The sequence below is a fragment of the Telopea speciosissima genome, unplaced genomic scaffold (assembly GCF_018873765.1).
Source record: "Telopea speciosissima isolate NSW1024214 ecotype Mountain lineage unplaced genomic scaffold, Tspe_v1 Tspe_v1.0617, whole genome shotgun sequence".
NCBI classification, from domain to species: domain Eukaryota; kingdom Viridiplantae; phylum Streptophyta; class Magnoliopsida; order Proteales; family Proteaceae; genus Telopea; species Telopea speciosissima.
Genome location: NW_025317953.1, coordinates 1 through 20,349, shown reverse-complemented (window position 1 = coordinate 20,349; position 20,349 = coordinate 1). Strand labels below are relative to the sequence as shown.

At 45.9% G+C, this 20,349-nt stretch overlaps 2 protein-coding genes across 2 annotated transcripts; both read left to right on the top strand.

Annotated features, from left to right (window-relative positions):
- The first annotated feature begins 18,696 nt into the window (after window positions 1–18,696).
- On the top strand, window positions 18,697–19,873 carry LOC122648226 (disease resistance protein RPV1-like). The gene is made up of 2 exons (XM_043841476.1): window positions 18,697–18,815; window positions 19,223–19,873. The coding sequence occupies exons 1-2, from the start codon at window positions 18,718–18,720 to the stop codon at window positions 19,593–19,595; spliced, it is 471 nt and encodes a 156-aa protein (XP_043697411.1). The 5' UTR covers window positions 18,697–18,717; the 3' UTR covers window positions 19,596–19,873.
- Window positions 19,781–20,341, top strand: LOC122648225 (disease resistance protein L6-like). The gene has a single exon (XM_043841475.1). It carries the CDS (start codon window positions 19,781–19,783, stop codon window positions 20,339–20,341), a length of 561 nt encoding a protein of 186 aa, XP_043697410.1.
- The last annotated feature ends 8 nt before the right edge of the window (window positions 20,342–20,349 follow it).

Genomic DNA, 20,349 nt, shown 5'->3' with positions numbered 1-20,349 from the left:
TTGCCAATCAAGGGCGTAGTTCCTTCTCTTCTGCTAGAACGGCTTTTGGCTCAGATCCATATGGAGTCGATGCTTGGCTATGTGCCTTGGTATGCCCAGTATGTCGACAGTCGACCAGGCGAAGACATCGGTGTTTGCCTTTAAGAAGTTCCCGAGTTGATTCCTTTGATCCTCGCTTAGCAATGATCCGAGTTGGACCACCTTTGTTGGGTCTTCCTCGCTGAGGGGGAATGGGGTCAGGTCTTCCACGGGTCATCCTCTCCTTTCGGTGAGCTCATCCCGCTGATCCTCAGGGAGGTGCTCGACGCACATTGCCATTCCTCAGACATTGCCTTTGTTTTGCTTGACAAAAGTAGCATAGCACTCCTGCGCTTTCTTCTGGTCACCTCGGATCTCGCCGATACCATTCTCGGTAGGGAACTTCATCTTCAAATGCGTCGGTGAAATAATGGCTTGGAGAGTGGTCAATGATGGGCGGCCGAGTATGGCGTTGAAGGCCACCACTGACCGTACTACCATGAATTTAACCTGGATCGTCGCTTGACATGGGGCTTGTTCGATCATGACCAGTAGGTCGATTGAGCTCTTGATGGTCGCGGCAGCTCTTGAGAACCCATGAAGTGAGGTGCCCTCTGGTTTGAGCGCTTCATCGCCGAAGCCAAATTGTCAGTACGCATCTAGCGACATAAGGTCCACGGATGCGCCGGTATCGACCAATAGTCAATGGACGGGTCTCTTCGCAATTTCTACCTACACCACTAAAGCATCGTCATGAGGCAAACTTATACCTTCGAGGTCGGCCTCGGTGAAGGAGATCGTCGTCGCTAGCTTGAGCTTCTTGGTGGGCATCTCGGTGACTTCGATGAATCGCGCATTGCCTTGGCCTTTCGAGTAGACTCTTGTCCGGGCCCTCCGAGGATAGTGTATATGGGAGCTCCCTTATCATTGCTTGGCCCAGATCCTTCCTCTTTCTTCTCTGCTCAGGCTTTATCTTCGTCTCACTCGACTCACCTATTTTCGGGCCTCGGCTCGGCTCTCCTTTAATCGCGATCTTTAGGTCGCCGACCCCCACGTTCTTCCCAACCTCTCTTAACATATCGCTTCAAGTGCCCGCTTTTATCAGCTCTTCGATTTCTCTTTTCAGCTGATAGCAATCCTAGGTGTCGTGACCAGTGTCCTTGTGGAATTGATAATACTTGTTGGGATTCTGAGATGACCCGGCTTGCATCGGTCGGGGTCGGCGGATGTACCCGCCGTCCTGTATTTGCATCAAAATCTCCTTGTGCGAGGTATTCAATGGGGGTGTAATCGGGACTCTGAGCTCGGTCTGATCTCTCGGCTCGGGGATCCATCCTGGGCCGCTTGTCCTCCTTGCGGTCATCGATCATCGGCCTTTTCTTATCTGCTCGGCCTTCATTTCCCTTCTGGGCTTGGAGTACCTCGGCCATATTTGCAAATTCATTACACCTCTCTAAGAGCTCGACCAGGTTTCTGGTCGACTTCCGGGCCAAGTCCTTGATGAGGTCCATGTCAGCGAGCCCGTTGCTCATCGCAGTATGGGCTGCGGCCTCATCCAAATCCTTAATGTCTAAGGATTCCTTGTTGAAGCGGGAGATGAATGCTCGGATCGACTCGTCAGACCTTTGCTTCATGCTGAGGAGGTTGACCGTTGTCTTCTTGTGTTTTATACTACTCTGGAAGCGCATGACGAAGGCTCGACAGAGCTGAGCGAAGCTTGTTATGGAGTTCGGTGGCAACCAGGAGAACCATGAGGTCGCTGCACCCTTGAGGGATGCAGGGAAAGCCCGACAAGAAACAGTCTCGGTTCCCCCGTACATGGTCATCATCGCATTAAAGTAGTTGATATAATCCGTTGGGTAGATCGTCCCGTCATACCAGTCGAAGGGAGGAGGTTTGAACCTGGCCGGTAGTGGCACGGTCATGATCTCGGGAGGATAAGTGTCACACCCCTATTCCAGACAAGGAATATAATATCATATAAAGGGTGACTAGGACGACGCGTGTCATCCTACTAAACCGCCCGGATCACTGACACAGTGTCCCAACGCACAGTCATACCCAATATTAACACAATATAATATTAGAATGCAGAAAAGAGGAATATTACATTCCAAGGATCAGTAGTATTGCGGAAGCGTATAAATCGAATAGTTACAAGGTGTTCAAAGCTAGATGATAAATACAGTAATTAGTTACATTTCCAATGACCATCTAATAACTATCAAAAATGGTATTACAGTAAGTATTTCACCATAGGCCTTAGCCTCAAAAGTAATCAAAAAGGGATCGAGTCCCGAATATCCTCACGGCCCGTAGGCACAATCATCGCAAGGACACCCGTCGCCATGTTCCTCAAACACGGCCTCTGGTTCCTCCTCACCGATCTCATCGTATCCCGAGGACTGAACTCCAAGTCCCGCGAGATACCCGTCACCTGCATCATAATCTAAAAAGTGTGCGCACGAGGGGGTTAGCTCCACTGAGCCAGTGAGGGGATGGGGATGCACAAACACGCAATTCACATAGTCCAATGATGCATGCACATGTTAAGTCTATTTTTCCACCTAACAAACAACTAAGTCAATGGCATATGCTACTGTGACAACTCGGGAGACACTGTGGGTCACTTAACTTATCGCCACAATGAAACCTCAATTGTCACGTGGGACCTACGCCGATCGAAGCCTCCAAGACCACTCGGTGGCGGACCCGATAACCAATACTACCATGATCGGCCTCTCCCACCTCCACAGAATCCGGTGTACTGATTACCCAACACCTAAACCCCTGTTGGTAAGGGTCGTAGCATAAGGGTGTGAAATCCTAGCCACAATATACTACATGCAAGTCCTATCGTCCCGAGAGGTAATCCGGGCGCATCAACTTTTCATCTGGTTTAGTGCCCGGTTACAAGACGGCACGGCGCATACTGATTCAACATGACATTCAACATAATTTCTTCATAAATGTATATAGTGTTCGGGGTTCCGGCACCGGTACCTACCGGCACCGAGACCCATCAAGGTACAACATTACCAATCAACATTATAACAAATAGATATAAAATTATGCAATATGCGCAAACATGCTTATTAATTATAATGATTACATAATATATAATGCAATAATAATAACAAGCCCAAACGACCAAACCCACTCACAACGTATACGCCAAGCACCAAGATTATTAGTTGTCGCCTCGATCAAGCAATAAGCCACAAAAGTGAATATATTAACCTATACAAAGAGTGAAATAAGGTTAAACGAGCGAAGGGAACGGATCCCCAAAAGGTCTCCCATAAACACTTAAGTATAAGGTTTCGGAAACAAAGTGGTTGCAGGAGTGGTTTCATGCCAAAATTCTGCAACCACATGTAAATCCTAGGAAACCGGGGGTTCGGGACAGTTTTAGTCAAGGTCGGATGCAGATGTGGTTTCAGAAAACTGAAACCGAGTGTAAATCCGAGCTTTACAGGGACTCAGGACAATTTTGGTCAAGGTCGGATGCAGATGTGGTTTCAGAAAACTGAAACCGAGTGTAAATCCGACCTTCACGAATCCTTCTCGGGAAGGTAATTTCGGGTGGTTTCTTGCAGTGCCGAACCCACATGTAAACCCTCACACCTTCAGGTCCAAAATCCGAAGGATTCCCCTCCAAGGACCCCATTTCAAGTGGTTTTAAAGCACAAGGACTTCTAGGAAACTCCATCCTAAGCTCATTAGGGTCCAACCTTAAATCTCTCAAATGGAAATGAGAACCCTCACATTAGAGCTCATAATGGAGTGAAATAACTCCACCATAGCTTGGCTTTAAAGCTCCATCGACTCCCTAGGTTCCAAGAGAGATCTAGGTCAATCTCTCCCATTACCCAACCCCTTTTAAAATCCAAAATAGAAGAAGGAAGAAGGTTCAATAGCTTACCTACCCCCAAGATGAGAGAGCTCCACGATTTATGGCCCAAGAGATGGGGTCTCCACCTTCCTCCAAGCCTCTCTCTCCTTCCTCTTTCTCTTCCTCTCCTCTTTCTCTCCTCTTTCTCTCCTCCACGATTTAGGGTAGAAGAGAATGATGAAGGAGAAGTGGTGTTCTCTCTCTCCCTCATGGACTCATTTATAATAAATGGGTATTTGGGTACCTCTAGTCAAATGGGTCATGAGGCTTAATGGGTCAACCCATTAGTTCTATGTGGGTAAGTGGATGGAATAACCCATCATTGGGTCAATAGGTTAAATGGGCCTGCCCACAACTTTAATTAGGGAAAAGCCCATTCTTAGATGGGCTCATATGAGATGGGTATAAGTCCCCAATGTACTTCCTAAAGGTACGTGGGACCCGAACTTAAATTATTCCCTTCTCTCATGAAATAGCTCGAGCGGTTCAAGCCCGGACCCGCACTTTGAGGTTACCAAGGGAAGAATAATTAATAAGTCTTGAGGCTAGAACTTACTTTTCCCCTGTCATGGTTTATTACCCATGACCCGAACAGCTTCGCCACGGCAATGCTAAGCTCATCACCGAACGAATTATCCAACTGAGGTGACGGTCCAGGATGCTCTCTCCTGAACTCCTCGCTTCCCGGGCTGGTACTTGGAGGGTAGTCGACGAAGTCGCCGTCAACGAACTTTCCCCACTGGCGGTTGAGGAATCTTTCCTCCACAGGCAAACCCGTGCTGTGGTCAACGATTTTGTAGCTAGGTTTGACCATCATGGAGAACAGGTCACCAAAGACACATGGCAGCGGTATCTACACGTCACGAGAAGAAATGATATTTAATTATATCCCGGGGTACGGGTATAACATCCCCCCCACCTTATAAGAAATTTCGTCCTCGAAATTTGATGTACCTTATCGATAGGCAAGAAAAGGGTATTTCGCCCGCATCTCTACCTCTGCCTCCCAAGAAGCTTCCTCTTCCGGATGGTTGCACCATTTTATCTTCACATAATGAATGGGCCGGTTGCGAAGATGAACAACCTTGCTGTCCAAAATCTTTTCAGGCAGCTCTTTATAGGACATGTCGGCCGCAAGTTCTGGTGGTTCATACGTCAATACATGGCTTGGATCATGGACATACTTCCTCAACATGGACACGTGGAAGACGTCATGCACACCTTCTAAAGATGGAGGGAGTGCTAACCGATATGCCACCGGTCCAATCCGTGCAAGGATCTCAAAAGGTCCTATAAATCTCGGACTCAGCTTGCCCTTCTTGCTGAAACGCATCACCCCTTTGGAGGGTGATACCTTAAGGAACACTTTATCGCCGATAGTGAACTCAAGGTCCTTCCGTCTCAAGTCTGCATAACCCTTCTGCCTGGACTGAGCCGCCTTGATCCGCTCACGAATCAAGTCCACCTTCTCGCATGTTGCCTGAATCAACTCGGGTCCAAGAATACGCCGTTCACCTACTTCGTCCCAATATAACGGTGTCCGACACTTCTTCCCATACTGAGCCTCAAACGGTGCCATGCCTATAGTAGCCTGGTAACTGTTATTGTAAGCAAACTCAATAAGTGAGAGATGCTCGTCCCAGCTGCCTTGCATATCAATGGCACAAGCTCGGAGCATATCTTCCAATGTCTGAATAGTCCTCTCCGACTGTCCGTCGGTTTGAGGGTGGAAGGCTGTACTAAAACTCAACAGTGTACCCATTGCCTTCTGAAAACCCCCCCAGAACTTAGATGTAAATCTGGGATCCCGATCGGAGATGATGCTGACAGGAACTCCGTGTAGACGAACTACATTATCAATGTACAAGCGAGCCAGCTTGTCCATCGAATAGGTAATCTTCATGGGGATGAAGTGAGCCGTCTTTGTCAATCTGTCAACGACAACCCATATGGTATCGACACCTCTAGGCGTGCGGGGCAACCCGGTGACAAAATCCATGGTAACATGCTCCCACTTCCACTCTGGAACAGGCAATGACTGTAAGAGGCCATGAGGTCGCTGTCTGTCCGCCTTCACCTGCTGACAAGTAAGACATTTTGCCACATACTCAGCCACATCCCTCTTCATTCCACTCCACCAGTAATATTCCTTCAGATCTCTATACATCTTCGTACTACCTGGATGAATAGAATAGGGAGAGTCATGGGCCTCAGCTAACACTTCCTTCCTCAACTGAGGGTTACTAGGAACACATAGCCGTTGTCTGAACATGAGAACACCACTCTCTGTTAAAGTAAAATCCAGTTCCCGCTGCGTGTCCCCCTTGATAGCCTCAATAACCTTTTGAATCTCCTCATCAGAAGCCTGGGCTGATTGAATTCGCCCTACCAGTGTGGATTGTATTGATAAAGCTGATAGAGATAAGGTAACACCATCAACCAAGAATTCCAGTCCATCCTTCTAGCTTCCTCAATGAGTTCCTCACGGCGCTAGTGATGCCGTGACAAGGACCGAGATTTCGGCTCAGCGCATCCGCTACTACATTTGCCTTGCCTGGGTGGTAATGGATAGTACAATCATAATCTTTCAACAACTCCAACCACCGTCGCTGCCTCATATTGAGCTCCTTTTGTGTAAAGAAGTATTTGAGGCTCTTGTGATCATCGTATATTTCGCTCTTCTCACCATATAAATAATGTCTCCGGATCTTCGAGCGAAAACCACACAAGCTCCAAATCATGGGTCGGGTAGTTCTTCTCATAGTCCTTCAATTGCCGAGAAGCATAGGCTACTACCTTCCCATCTTGCATTAGGACACAACCCAAGCCCAATTTAGATGCATCACTGTAGACTACCATCCCTCCAGTACCATTAGGAATGGTAAGTCTGGAGCGGAAACCAGCCTCTGCTTGAGCTCTTGGAAGCTCTTTTCACGCCTATCGAGACCACTCGAACTTCACTCCCTTTCGGGTCGGTCGTGTCATAGGAGCGGAGAGCCTTGAGAAGTTCTCAATAAATCTCCTGTAATAGCCAGCTAGTCCCAGGAAACTACGAATGTCTGCCACATTCTTGGGTATCGCCCAGTCAACTACTGACTTCACCTTGCCAGGGTCAACCTCTATACCCTTACCAGAAACAAGGTGTCCCAGAAATGCCACCTGTTGTAGCCAAAACTCACACTTACTGAATTTGGCGTACAACTGCTTCTCCCTTAGGCGTTGCAATACTAGGCGGAGATGGTCTGCATGCTCCTCCTCGCTCTTGGAATAGACCAAGATGTCATCAATGAAGACAATGACATACTTGTCTAGAACATCGTGGAACACCCGGTTCATCAACTCCATAAAAGCGGCCGGGGCATTGGTCAGCCCGAAGGACATGACCAAGAACTCATAATGACCATAGCGAGATCTGAATGCTGTCTTGCTGATATCACTATTTCTGATCTTCAACTGATGGTACCCTGACCGGAGATCAATTTTCGAGAACACCTTAGCACCCTGTAGTTGATCGAATAGGTCATCGATCCTAGGCAAAGGATACCGGTTCTTGATTGTCAATTTGTTGAGCTCACGGTAGTCAATGCACAGACGCATACTACCGTCCTTCTTTTTCACAAACAACACAGGTGCTCCCCAAGGAGATACACTGGGTCTAATGAAACCCTTCTTCAACAGGTCATTCAACTGCTCTTGTAGCTCCTTTAACTCAGTTGGGGCCATCCTGTAAGGTGCCTTGGATACTGGGGCTGCACCAGGAATCAGATCTATCATGAACTCTGTCTCGCGATCTGGTGGCAACCGCGTTAGATCCTCAGGAAAGACATCTGGAAAGTCTTTCACCACGTACAACTCTTCCAAAGGCCTGCCTTTGGCTTCAGTGTCTATCACAGATGCTAGATAACACTGACATCCCTCTGCCAACAACTTCTGTACTTGGAGGGCAGAGATGATAACCTTCTTGGGTCTCTCCCGCCTAGTACCCATAAACACAAACTCTTCACCTTCAGCTGGTTTGAATAGAACCTTCCTCTCTGAACAGATTAGACTGGCTTTGTGAGTTGATAGCCAATCCATTCCCAAAATCACATCAAAGTCTTTCATATCCAGCAGTACTAAGCTTGCTTCGAGTCCGTGACCACCCACACATACCGGGCAAGGATCATAAACCGAGTTAAGTTCAACCTTGCTACCCGTTGGTGTACTGACTATCAGTTTCTGGGCCATTAGCTTTGGTTCAATGGACATCTTCTTAGCAAAACTAGGGGACACAAAAGAGTGTGATGCCCCCGAATCAAATAAAGCATAAGCAGGCTGAGAGCAAACAAGAACGACACCTGACAAGCAACAGACAACCAATCATAGAAACAAAAGCTATTAATATGCACATCTTAAGAGTAGAGTGCATTACCTGTAATAACACTGGGATCGGCCTGGGCCTCTTCATTTGTCACAGAATACACCCGATCTTGAGATCTATGGGCCGGAGTAGGAAGAAGAGAACGCACAACTGCCTTGGCTTGGGGTGCCTTTTGTGTAGCTGCACCTGGAGGACCTATCATCCGAGGATGAGGACAGTCTCGAACCATATGCCCGGACTCCTTGCAATTGTAACATATAAGAGTCTGGGAACCATAGTGAGGAGTTGATGTAGGCCTGGGCGCTTGCACTGCATCTGACCTCCGGGACTGGACCGGAAAAGCAGTAGTGTAGGATCCTCTCTTTTGGAATTTTGTGGATCCCCTAGGTTCATGAGAGGTCATGGGCCTTTTACCAGCCTGAATGGCCCTGTAATTCTCTCTCTGCTGGTCCTCAATCACCTTAGCGGCTTGGACCGTCTCAGCATAAGTAGGGTACTTGTGTAGCACCACAGAAGTACTAATGCTAGGTCTAAGCCCCTTCTCAAACTTCCTAGCCTTCACATTCTCGGCCTTCATGTGTACCGGGGCGAAGTAAAACAGCTCCTCAAAAGCTTGCTGGTACTCAAGGACCGATTTGGATCCTTGAAAGAAGCTCATAAACTCAGACTCCTTCCTATCACGGAAATTTTGAGGGAAGAAATTTTTGAAGAAGACTTCCTTGAATTGAGCCCAAGTTGCCCCTGGGTGAGTTGCCCAAAAATGGTCTTTAGAGGAGAGCCACCACGCATCAGAATCACCCCGGAGCTGGTAGGTAGCACACCGGATCTTGTCCGTGTCATTGCACTGTATCACTTCAAAGATCCTCTCAAGATCCCTTATAAATGTTGCCGGGAAAAAGGAATCATGGGCCATCTTGTAGAAGGTTGGAGGACGATGTTTCTGAAATCTTTCCGACAGCCTAGCAGCATCTACCCAAGCCGGAGCCACCGCTTGGACTGGAGGAGTCACTGAAGTGGGAGGTAGAGTAGGTGCTGGCACCTCTTGTGTCAAAGGAATTCCGGCAGTATCTTGAGCCAGAGGAACACTAGGTACAGCAGAACCCACAGGGGCAGGTGGGGGAGGATTGACTTGCACAGGAGGAGGCACTGGCTGCCTTTCCCTAACAAAGGCTTGGAACATAGCAGTCATGTTTTGCATAAATTGGCGCTGCTCTTGTTGCGCCTCCCTATGCTCTCGTTCCATGGATTGCAACCTATTACTCAACAACGCGGTGACATCCGCATTATTACTAATTGGCGGTGCTACCGGTAGAACCGTATTCGAAGCCTCACCGGCCTCTTCCCTAGCAGGAGAACGGTTGGCATTTGACCGTGTATTAACCATGGTTCACACCTGGTTACAGTCAACACCCACAGTTATAGGCACAATAGCAATATTAAGCAAACCAATCAAAAATCGATTTGCAAAGGTAAACACAGGTTACACGAGGGGTAAGGGTAGCAATAATGAGGGTAATAAGCATTAGAAGCAAGTTGGTTAAGCAAAACAAGGTCAAAAAACCCTTTCTGGCCGGGTCGGATTTACATGCGGTTTCACTAGGCTGCATCCGAGTGTAAAACCGAGATTCACAGGACCAAAGTCTGGTCTCGGGAAACCGCGGATTCACATTCGGTTTCATAATTTTGCATCCGAGTGTAAAACCGCATGGCCCAAAAACAGAATTTCTAACTCGAAACTCTTTTTCAAAACCCAAATTCCTATTTCTAAACACACCCTACGCTCTGGAGAACCCAAAACCGCACTCGTTCTTGCTCCATTTCCCTTCTAGGTGGATTTTTGGCACTCCAACCCACTCTTCAACAGATCCGATCGAGTTCAGGTATGACCTCTTCCCCCTCTATCGATCTATCTCTTTCTCCCTTCGACTTCTCTTATGGAGAAACCCCAAAACCCATTTCGGATTTACTAGGTTTGGGTTTTTTTGTTTTCTCCTAGCTAAATAGATGGATTATTGTCCATTCTCCATTCGTTTCCCATCATATGCAACCTAGTTGAGGTATTTCCCCCAATTTTGCACCTTCACCATGGGTTTGGGTTGGATTTTGGAGAAATCCCAAAACCCTAACCGAAAATTCTATTTCCTTTTTGCCCAAATCAAGTTCGGTTTTGCTAGGTAGGCTTGGTGTATATAATTTGGGGTTGTCTCAAGCCATTACTTATTTACTTCTTGCAATTGGAACTTCAAGAATCACATCTGAAATTTCCTTTTAGAGATTCAAGCATGATTTACTACAAATTAGCTCCATATATTGCTTGAACTAGATATTTGGTATAAACTTCATGTTCTAGGTATAATATGGCCATGTATTTATATTGTTTACTATGCCATTCAACTTCCAAACACAAATCTGAAAATTTCCTCTTTGGATCTCTTAGTATATTTCTTATCAAATCAGTCCAACTTTGTTTGAACTAATTGCTTGCATAATATAATGCTCTCCAAGCATAATGTGGCCATGTACATTTATTCTCTATGATTGCATCTACATAGTGGCCATGCATTCCCCTTTTTCCTAACTCCTTAGACCATTCACAACCAAATTTTCTATTAAATTTCCTGCTGTAATTTGGTTAATCTGTTGTAGGAATCGAGGTCTAGGTTCTAATTCCTTATCTCCTTTCATTGTATATCTGCTTAGACCTTAATATCCAAGCATGGACTTAATATGTTTCTGTATTCTTGGCCTTCCTTGGTTGCAGGTTAGGAAAGTAAATGGCTCCTAGAACAAGGCGTGCACGGGCCGAACAAGCTGCCCCAGCTGCTTTGGATGCACTATGGTTCCAAGACCTAGAGAAACAGGAGATGTACCAAGACCACTTTCGCTTTAAGAGTATCTTGGAGGGAAGAGATGTAGTACTGGAAGACCTCAAGGCCTACAAAGTAGGGCCGAGATTTGAAGCACTGGGGTGGTCCAACCTCCTCAACCTTCCAGAGCCATTCTATCCCAAGCTCATTCGTCACTTCTACGCCAACCTGCACACCGAGAACCTAGGCACGCGAGATTACCGGATCATCTCTTATGTCAAGGGAGTCACCATATCCTTCACGGGGGCACGGTTGGCAGGCATCCTCAATGTAGCTATCGGGGAGAGATGACTCATCACACCATGGAAGAATCCCTACTCCTTTCTCGGAGAGAGGCATACAGGGGAATTATACAGGAGCTTACACATGGGGCATTCGAGAAGAAAGTGCCTCGAGACTTCTTTTGCTAATTCTCCCGTGATATTGAGCCGGATTGTGCAAGCACAACATCGTGCCTATAGCAGGTCACCGCACCATGCCTTCCATCTTCGTAGGCTATGTGGCCTATCACCTCTACAAAGGCATTCCCATCTGCCGCCCTACATTATCATGCGGACAATGGATCATGCGGGGCGAAATCCCAGGAAGAACTTAGATTTACCCTATGGGAGGTTGCTCACCACTATTTTCCAGCATTTTGGAGTTGACTTGAGTGAGGAGGATCAAGACTTAACCGAAGATCCACCTCTAGATCGTAATGCAGTGGCGAGGATGCGAATTGCGATGGATGCATATAGTGATGGGGAGCCATTGGTCCCAGCAGAGGGCCACGGGCCTGAGCCTCAGGTACAGGAGCCTCCTCCTCCGCCGGCTGTGCATGCGGCCTCTTCATCCGGCACGCTCCTAGTGGGTCGAGCATCGATAGGATTCTTGCGCTCTGGGCCGATGAGCACCAGCATGGCTTAGGGGGTTTGAAGGAGTGAACACTAGGCTCGATGCATCGACAGACGCATGGAGAGCTTCGAGCAGCAGATGGAGGACTTGCACTCCTACCTCCATGATGAGGGCACAGAGGATGAGCCCAGTAGTGATGATGAGATGGAGCAGTAGACCTCCTGGCCATTCCCACCATGCTCTCTATGGACTCCTAGCTATTTGTCTTAACATGCAGCAAATTTTTTTTTTTTTTTTTTCCTGGTTGTAAGAATTTGAAGTTTACAGTTCAGCTAACTTTTTGTAATCACTCATTTGGCTTATGGAAAATGTATTCACAGCTAGAATTAAGGAATATATATATAAATATATACACATGTCTTTCCTTCCACTGTTGTGCCTATCATTTGCTATTGTCTTCGGCTTTCACCCTAAACTAGTCTTCTCCCTAGCATTCACACACATTCCAATTATGCATTGCTAGAAGCTTTTAATTTAGCAACCTATTGTGTAGAGTAAATCACAATTCCGCTAGACTGTGGCTGGTGCAGAGCATCTCGCTCTGATACCACGCTGTCACACCCCTATTCCAGACAAGGAATATAATATCATATAAAGGGTGACTAGGACGACGCGTGTCATCCTACTAAACCGCCCGGATCACTGACACAGTGTCCCAACGCACAGTCATACCCAATATTAACACAATATAATATTAGAATGCAGAAAAGAGGAATATTACATTCCAAGGATCAGTAGTATTGCGGAAGCGTATAAATCGAATAGTTACAAGGTGTTCAAAGCTAGATGATAAATACAGTAATTAGTTACATTTCCAATGACCATCTAATAACTATCAAAAATGGTATTACAGTAAGTATTTCACCATAGGCCTTAGCCTCAAAAGTAATCAAAAAGGGATCGAGTCCCGAATATCCTCACGGCCCGTAGGCACAATCATCGCAAGGACACCCGTCGCCATGTTCCTCAAACAAGGCCTCTGGTTCCTCCTCATCGATCTCATCGTATCCCGAGGGCTGAACTCCAAGTCCCGCGAGATACCCGTCACCTGCATCATAATCTAAAAAGTGTGCGCACGAGGGGGTTAGCTCCATGAGCCGGTGAGGGGATGGGGATGCACAAACACGCAATTCACATAGTCCAATGATGCATGCACATGTTAAGTCCATTTTTCCACCTAACAAACAACTAAGTCAATGGCATATGCTACTGTGACAACTCGGGAGACACTGTGGGTCACTTAACTTATCGCCACAATGAAACCTCAATTGTCACGTGGGACCTACGCCGATCGAAGCCTCCAAGACCACTCGGTGGCGGACCCGATAACCAATACTACCATGATCGGCCTCTCCCACCTCCACGAGAATCCGGTGTACTGATTACCCAACACCTAAACCCCTGTTGGTAAGGGTCGTAGCATAAGGGTGTGAAATCCTAGCCACAATATACCACATGCAAGTCCTATCGTCCCGAGAGGTAATCCGGCGCATCAACTTTTCATCCGGTTTAGTGCCCGGTTACAGACAGACGGCACGCGCATACAGTTCAACATGACATTCAACATAATTTCTTCATAAATGTATATAGTGTTCGGGTTAGACCGTACCTACCGCACCGAGACCCATCAAGGTACAACATTACCAATCAACATTATAACAAATAGATATAAAATTATGCAATATGCGCAAACATGCTTATTAATTATAATGATTACATAATATATAATGCAATAATAATAATAAGCCCAAACGACCAAACCCACTCACAACGTATACGCCAAGCACCAAGATTATCAGTTGTCGCCTCGATCAAGCAATAAGCCACAAAAGTGAATATATTAACCTATACAAAGAGTGAAATAGGGTTAAACAAGCGAAGGGAACGGATCCCCAAAAGGTCTCCCATAAACACTTAAGTATAAGGTTTCAGAAACAAAGTGGTTGCAGGAGTGGTTTCATGCCAAAATTCTGCAACCACATGTAAATCCTAGGAAACCGGGGGTTCGGGACAGTTTTAGTCAAGGTCGGATGCAGATGTGGTTTCAGAAAACTGAAACCGAGTGTAAATCCGAGCTTTACAGGGACTCAGGACAATTTTGGTCAAGGTCGGATGCAGATGTGGTTTCAGAAAACTGAAACCGAGTGTAAATCCGACCTTCACAGAATCCTTCTCGGGAAGGTAATTTCAGGGTGGTTTCTTGCAGGTCTGAACCCACATGTAAACCCTCACACCTTCAGGTCCAAAATCCGAAGGATTCCCCTCCAAGGACCCCATTTCAAGTGGTTTTAAAGCACAAGGACTTCTAGGAAACTCCATCCTAAGCTCATTAGGGTCCAACCTTAAATCTCTCAAATGGAAATGAGAACCCTCACATTAGAGCTCATAATGGAGTGAAATAACTCCACCATAGCTTGGCTTTAAAGCTCCATCGACTCCCTAGGTTCCAAGAGAGATCTAGGTCAATCTCTCCCATTACCCAACCCCTTTTAAAATCCAAAATAGAAGAAGGAAGAAGGTTCAATAGCTTACCTACCCCCAAGATGAGAGAGCTCCACGATTTATGGCCCAAGAGATGGGGTCTCCACCTTCCTCCAAGCCTCTCTCTCCTTCCTCTTTCTCTTCCTCTCCTCTTTCTCTCCTCTTTCTCTCCTCCACGATTTAGGGTAGAAGAGAATGATGAAGGAGAAGTGGTGTTCTCTCTCTCCCTCATGGACTCATTTATAATAAATGGGTATTTGGGTACCTCTAGTCAAATGGGTCATGAGGCTTAATGGGTCAACCCATTAGTTCTATGTGGGTAAGTGGATGGAATAACCCATCATTGGGTCAATAGGTTAAATGGGCCTGCCCACAACTTTAATTAGGGAAAAGCCCATTCTTAGATGGGCTCATATGAGATGGGTATAAGTCCCCAATGTACTTCCTAAAGGTACGTGGGACCCGAACTTAAATTATTCCCTTCTCTCATGAAATAGCTCGAGCGGTTCAAGCCCGGACCGCACTTCGAGGTTACCAAGGGAAGAATAATTAATAAGTCTTGAGGCTAGAACTTACTTTTCCCCTATCATGGTTTATTACCCATGACCCCGAACAGCTTCGCCACGGCAATGCTAAGCTCATCACCGAACGAATTATCCAACTGAGGTGACGGTCCAGGATGCTCTCTCCTGAACTCCTCGCTTCCGGGGCTGGTACTTGGAGGGTAGTCGACGAAGTCGCCGTCAACGAACTTTCCCCACTGGCGGTTGAGGAATCTTTCCTCCACAGGCAAACCCGTGCTGTGGTAAACGATTTTATAGCTAGGTTTGACCATCATGGAGAACAGGTCACCAGCATACATGGCAGCGGTATCTACACGTCATGAGAAGAAATGATATTTAATTATATCCCGGGGTACGGGTATAACAATAAGGGTGTCATCCGACCAGTGAATAGGCGCCTGGGGTCGCCTGTTTCTTCAATCCCTCAACCTGCTCGGCCAAGTCTCGTAGTCGCTTTTCCAGCTCGGTTTCATGTGCTTGGCCGTTCGGTCGTCCACTTGGTGTAAATTGTCTTGTTCACTCGGCCTAGGTCGGCCATTTCGTCCTTCATTGTGGGGTCGGTATGCTCGATCTTCCCACTGTGGTCAGTCGTTCTGGTTGGCTCAGTCAGCACCATCCCTCCTTATTTTTCTTTCCACCTGGAAATTGGACCCATGGGGGCTCCTCTGTTGCTCTTCTCAGGGAGGTGGGCTTTGACTCCGAGGGCTATGGCGAGATCCTTCTCCTTGTCTTGCAACACGTCTCCCATTTGGCTCATTCCCCTGTTCTCGGTTTCCCCTCAGCTGCCCATCTTCTCCGAGCCAACTGAAAAATACCGACCTTCTCGCTACCAAGCCCGCTGGTTCTATTTCTTACCTTGGCCCCGGGCTTCGGTGATGCTCTTGTTCATCCCGTCGAGCGCCTCTACTAGGGTGTGGAGGAGGAGTCTTCTGACGAGACGGGTGTGATGACGCGGCCTGACTAGGCTCGGCCTGACGCCGGCCACCATTCTACTGCAAGTTTCTCTCTACACGCACCGGGGCTGGAGGGGGCGCGACCAGTGGTTGGCCCATCAGCCCATCCCGGGCCATCTGGTTCATGAAAGTACGCAGCATCTCGTTGGTGTGGAGCATCTGCAGTTGCAAGTCCATAACTTGCCGGTTATTTGTCGGGGCTTCGGGGTCCAAATTCTTCGGTAAGGGCGGCGGCGCTAGTAGGCTCAGCCCGTTCAAGTTTGGCTCGACCCTTGCCCGGTCAGCCGCTGCTGTGTCGAGCACACTTCCGCCAATCCCACCCTCTGGCGGGGGAATGGGATTGGCCGCGGCGCCCGTGTTGGGCTGCGCACCCCCTGCCCGAGGGGGTCTTTCGGTCGCGCCCTGCCGCGAGGCTTCAAGGGGCGATGATCGCCTCGCCTGCACAACAGGTTGTAGCTCATCCCCACGAGAAGTCGAGCCATGCTGCCCTGATCTCATGTGTACCATTGTTGCTGCTCTTGAAGTTGGTAGAAACGACGATGGCTTGCTGACGTCGTTCCCACAGACGGTGCCAAATCTGTTGCGTGTGGAAACCTCCGGTGCCCGGTTCTCCCACGGATGAGCCTGCAAAAACCGAGTGAGCGCAAGAGAGCCGGTGTGGCTCCGGCCTAGGAATCTCCGACGCTCAAGTTAGGTCTCCAATGCGACAGCGTAACAGCTAGTGAAAGTGAGATGTCGAATTGTGTTCCATACCTGGGTATTTATAGAGGGAGATGAGGCGGTTAGAGGAATCCTAGTATGGTAAGAGTCCTTGTTTGGTAAGGCTCTTCCTCGCGGAGTGGAGTGGAATGGAGAGTTCTTTCGGGGTCGGACTCTTGTTAAGGTAAGAGTCCTAATGAGAGCGTGATTCGATATTGGGTAGGGATCGTGGCTCGATCCTTATTCTGGGATACTCGAGCGGTGCTGATGTGGCTCCGCGATTCCTGGGAGGCCGTTGTGATGACCTTGGTGGAGGGCTCGGCCCAGGAGCTCGGCCATGGAGGTCAGACTTGGGAGGCCGTTGTGATGGCCTTGGTGGAGGGCTCGGCCATGGAGGTCGGACTTGGGAGGCCGATCTCGGCAGTCACCTCGACCTTGACCGTCCTGTGTATGCTCGGTCAAGGAGGTCGGCACGGATAATGTGTCGCGGGCTTAGCAGAGTGCTCAGCCCTACCATGCGATGTGACAGAGGTCAGGTCGGCCCAGTTTCTGATTCAGCTCGGTTCGATTCTTGGGATGACCCCGGCTCGGCCACGTGGCGGTTTCTGATTGGTGAGGTGATTTTATATTGTATCAAGTGTAACCTAAATTTTTTGATTTAAATAGATAATTACACATCAATCCCTCTATATATAATACAATATCGCATAATAGAATACAAGGCATTATAAAATTATCATCAAAGTCCCAATCTATCATAATTCCAATTTCAAAGATTCTATAATTTTGATTGAACCTTTAAAATATTTTCAAAATTAAATACAAATTATTATTAATAGATATTATTAATTTTTTTAAATAATCAAACAATTTACTAAAATGCCAGTAATACTTGATTTGTGTCCAATCAATTAGGGATTTTCTCTCTCTTTTACCGAATATAGAGATGAAGACAAACAATTTTTTCAGGGTATGTTAATTGTCTTCAGTGTTTTTTTTTTTTTTTTGGTAAAATTTGTCTTCAGTTATATCTCTGCCACATTGGAACTCCACAACACCATTTTTTCATTTTTATTTCTTTTTAAGTTTTCTCTCTCCTTCTCAATCAAATATGTTGGATTGAAGATGGAGGCAAACAACTTTTTCACCAAATCTTACTATGCATGGGTCCATTTAATTAGTGGAAAAATATTGCTGGCTTTGATATCTTTTTCCCAATAGGGTACCATGTAACAAGTCATAAACATTAGGTGGTTATCTCAAAATTTCTGTTTGAACGCACGCGCTCATCCAGAGGCATCTTTAGTTATCTCAAAATGGAAATGTGGTCAGGAAAGTGGTAGGAACTTTCCCCAACAACTAAAGATGCCTCTTTACCGTTCTTCACTTTTTCTTGAATATTCATATGAACATAATTAAACAGTAGTACTGCTCTGCAATTAAATTACTTGCTAAAAACTTGTTGCTGGTAACAATATCAATCAAAGATTGAAGAAGTATTTACATAACATCATCCACCCTCTTTTGAAAGGCATTCTTCAAGCAATTTGATAGAAAGAATGGCAGCAGCTCATCATCATCATCAGGCCTCTTCTTCTTCTTCTTCATCATCATCATCCTCTTTTACTGGTTCGAGTACTTACGAAGTGTTCTTGAGCTTTCATGGCAAAGATGTTCGCACCAATTTCGCAGACTACCTCTACAATTCCTTGATTGATGCTGGAATTCGAACTTTCCGGGACTCAGAGGAACTCCACAAGGGAAACAAGATTGGGCCGGAGCTACTCGCTGCAATCCAGGGGTCGAGAATCTCGATTCCCATCTTCTCGGAAAACTATGCATCAAGTAAATGGTGTCTCAAAGAGCTAACCCAGATATCTGAATGCAGAAGAACAATGAATCAGATCGTTTTCCCCATTTTCTACAAAGGGATGTGCGAAACCAGACCGGGATATACACCAAGGCCTTTGAGGAACACCAGATCAATATGGGCAACTGCTTGGACCACGTCACAATGTTGCAAAAGTGGAAGGAGGCTATGAGAGAGGTTGGAGAATTGGATGGATGGCATTCCATGGAGGATACGTAACTACTCCCAACACTTTCTTTTTATTTGTTCCCATAAATTAACTATGGATTATTATTATTAATGTCTTCCAAGTTGGAACTACTCACTGTCTTAGTATTTGGGTTTAAAAGTACCCGAGAAAAAAAAAAGACAGTTTGGTTAAGGGCCAACAAATGTGAATAAAATATGAGATCTTGCTAATTATCATTTTTCTTCAACCTACTTGCTACTCTATTTTCTCGTTTGTGAATAATATTGGTGGAGAATAAATACTAAAATCTAAACAAAAAATGAGATGCAAACACATAGTAAGACTTGTATAATTTACTTGTGGTTTCTTCCATGTTGAATTTTTTTGATTCGTTTCCTTATGTATATAATTTATCATCCAAAGTATTTATTTATTTTTGTTTGAATTATGCAGGTATGAAGGAACGTTAATAAAAACAGTTGTTAAAACAGTTGGGAGAACATTGAACAAGAGACCCTTAAGTGTTGCTAACAACCTAGTTGGAATCCAACTTCATATAAAAGAAATGTTGATGTTGTTAGATATTAAATCTAAGGATCGAAAAATTGTGGGGATCCATGGCCTCGGTGGCATTGGAAAGACAACGATCGCTAGGGCTGTCTACTACACAGTCTTTCATAACTTTGAAAGATGTAGCTTTATTGCAAATGTTCGAGAAACTGCTCAACATTATAATGTACTTGTTCATTTGCAAAGGCAACTTATCTTGGATATCCTGAAACAAGAAATAAAGATATTGCTAGTGTGGATGATGGAATTAATGTGATCCAGCAAAGATTCTGTGCAACAAAAGTTCTAATTATTCTTGATGATGTAGATCGGGATATTCAAGTAAAATCTTTAGTTGGGGACCGCAAATGGTTTGGTGTTGGAAGTAAAATCATTATCACAAGTAGAGATAAGCAAATTTTATGTGTTCAAGACGCAGCAGAGATTTACGAGCCCAGAGTAATGGATAAAGATGACTCTCTTCAACTTTTTAGCCATCATGCATTTAGAAGGGACCAACCTCCAGGAGATTATTTGGATCTCTCAGAAGCTATGGTAAAAACTACTGGAGGATTTCCCTTGGCTCTTGAAGTTATAGGTTCATCTTTATATTTAAAGGAAAAAAGAGTATGGGAAGGCATGCTAAAGAAGTTGCAAAAAGTTTCCAATAATGATGTCATGGAAAGGTTGAAAATAAGTTATGAAGCATTAAAAGACGAGGAGCAGCAAATGTTTCTTGATACTGCTTGTTTTTTTATTGGAATGGATAAAGATATTGTATGTCACATATGGGATGGGTGTGGGTTTTTTTCTCAAGTAGGACTTCATGCTCTTTGTGTAAGGTCTTTGGTAACGATTAGTGAAGAAGGTGAGTTAGATATGCATGATCTACTTCGAGATCTTGGAAGGAATATTGTTCGTCAAGAGAACATAGATGAACCAGGGATGCGTACTCGAATATGGTCTCAAGAGGATGTCTTGGATGTACTAGATACACAAACGGTTGGTATTGAATATGCATAAGCTATTTT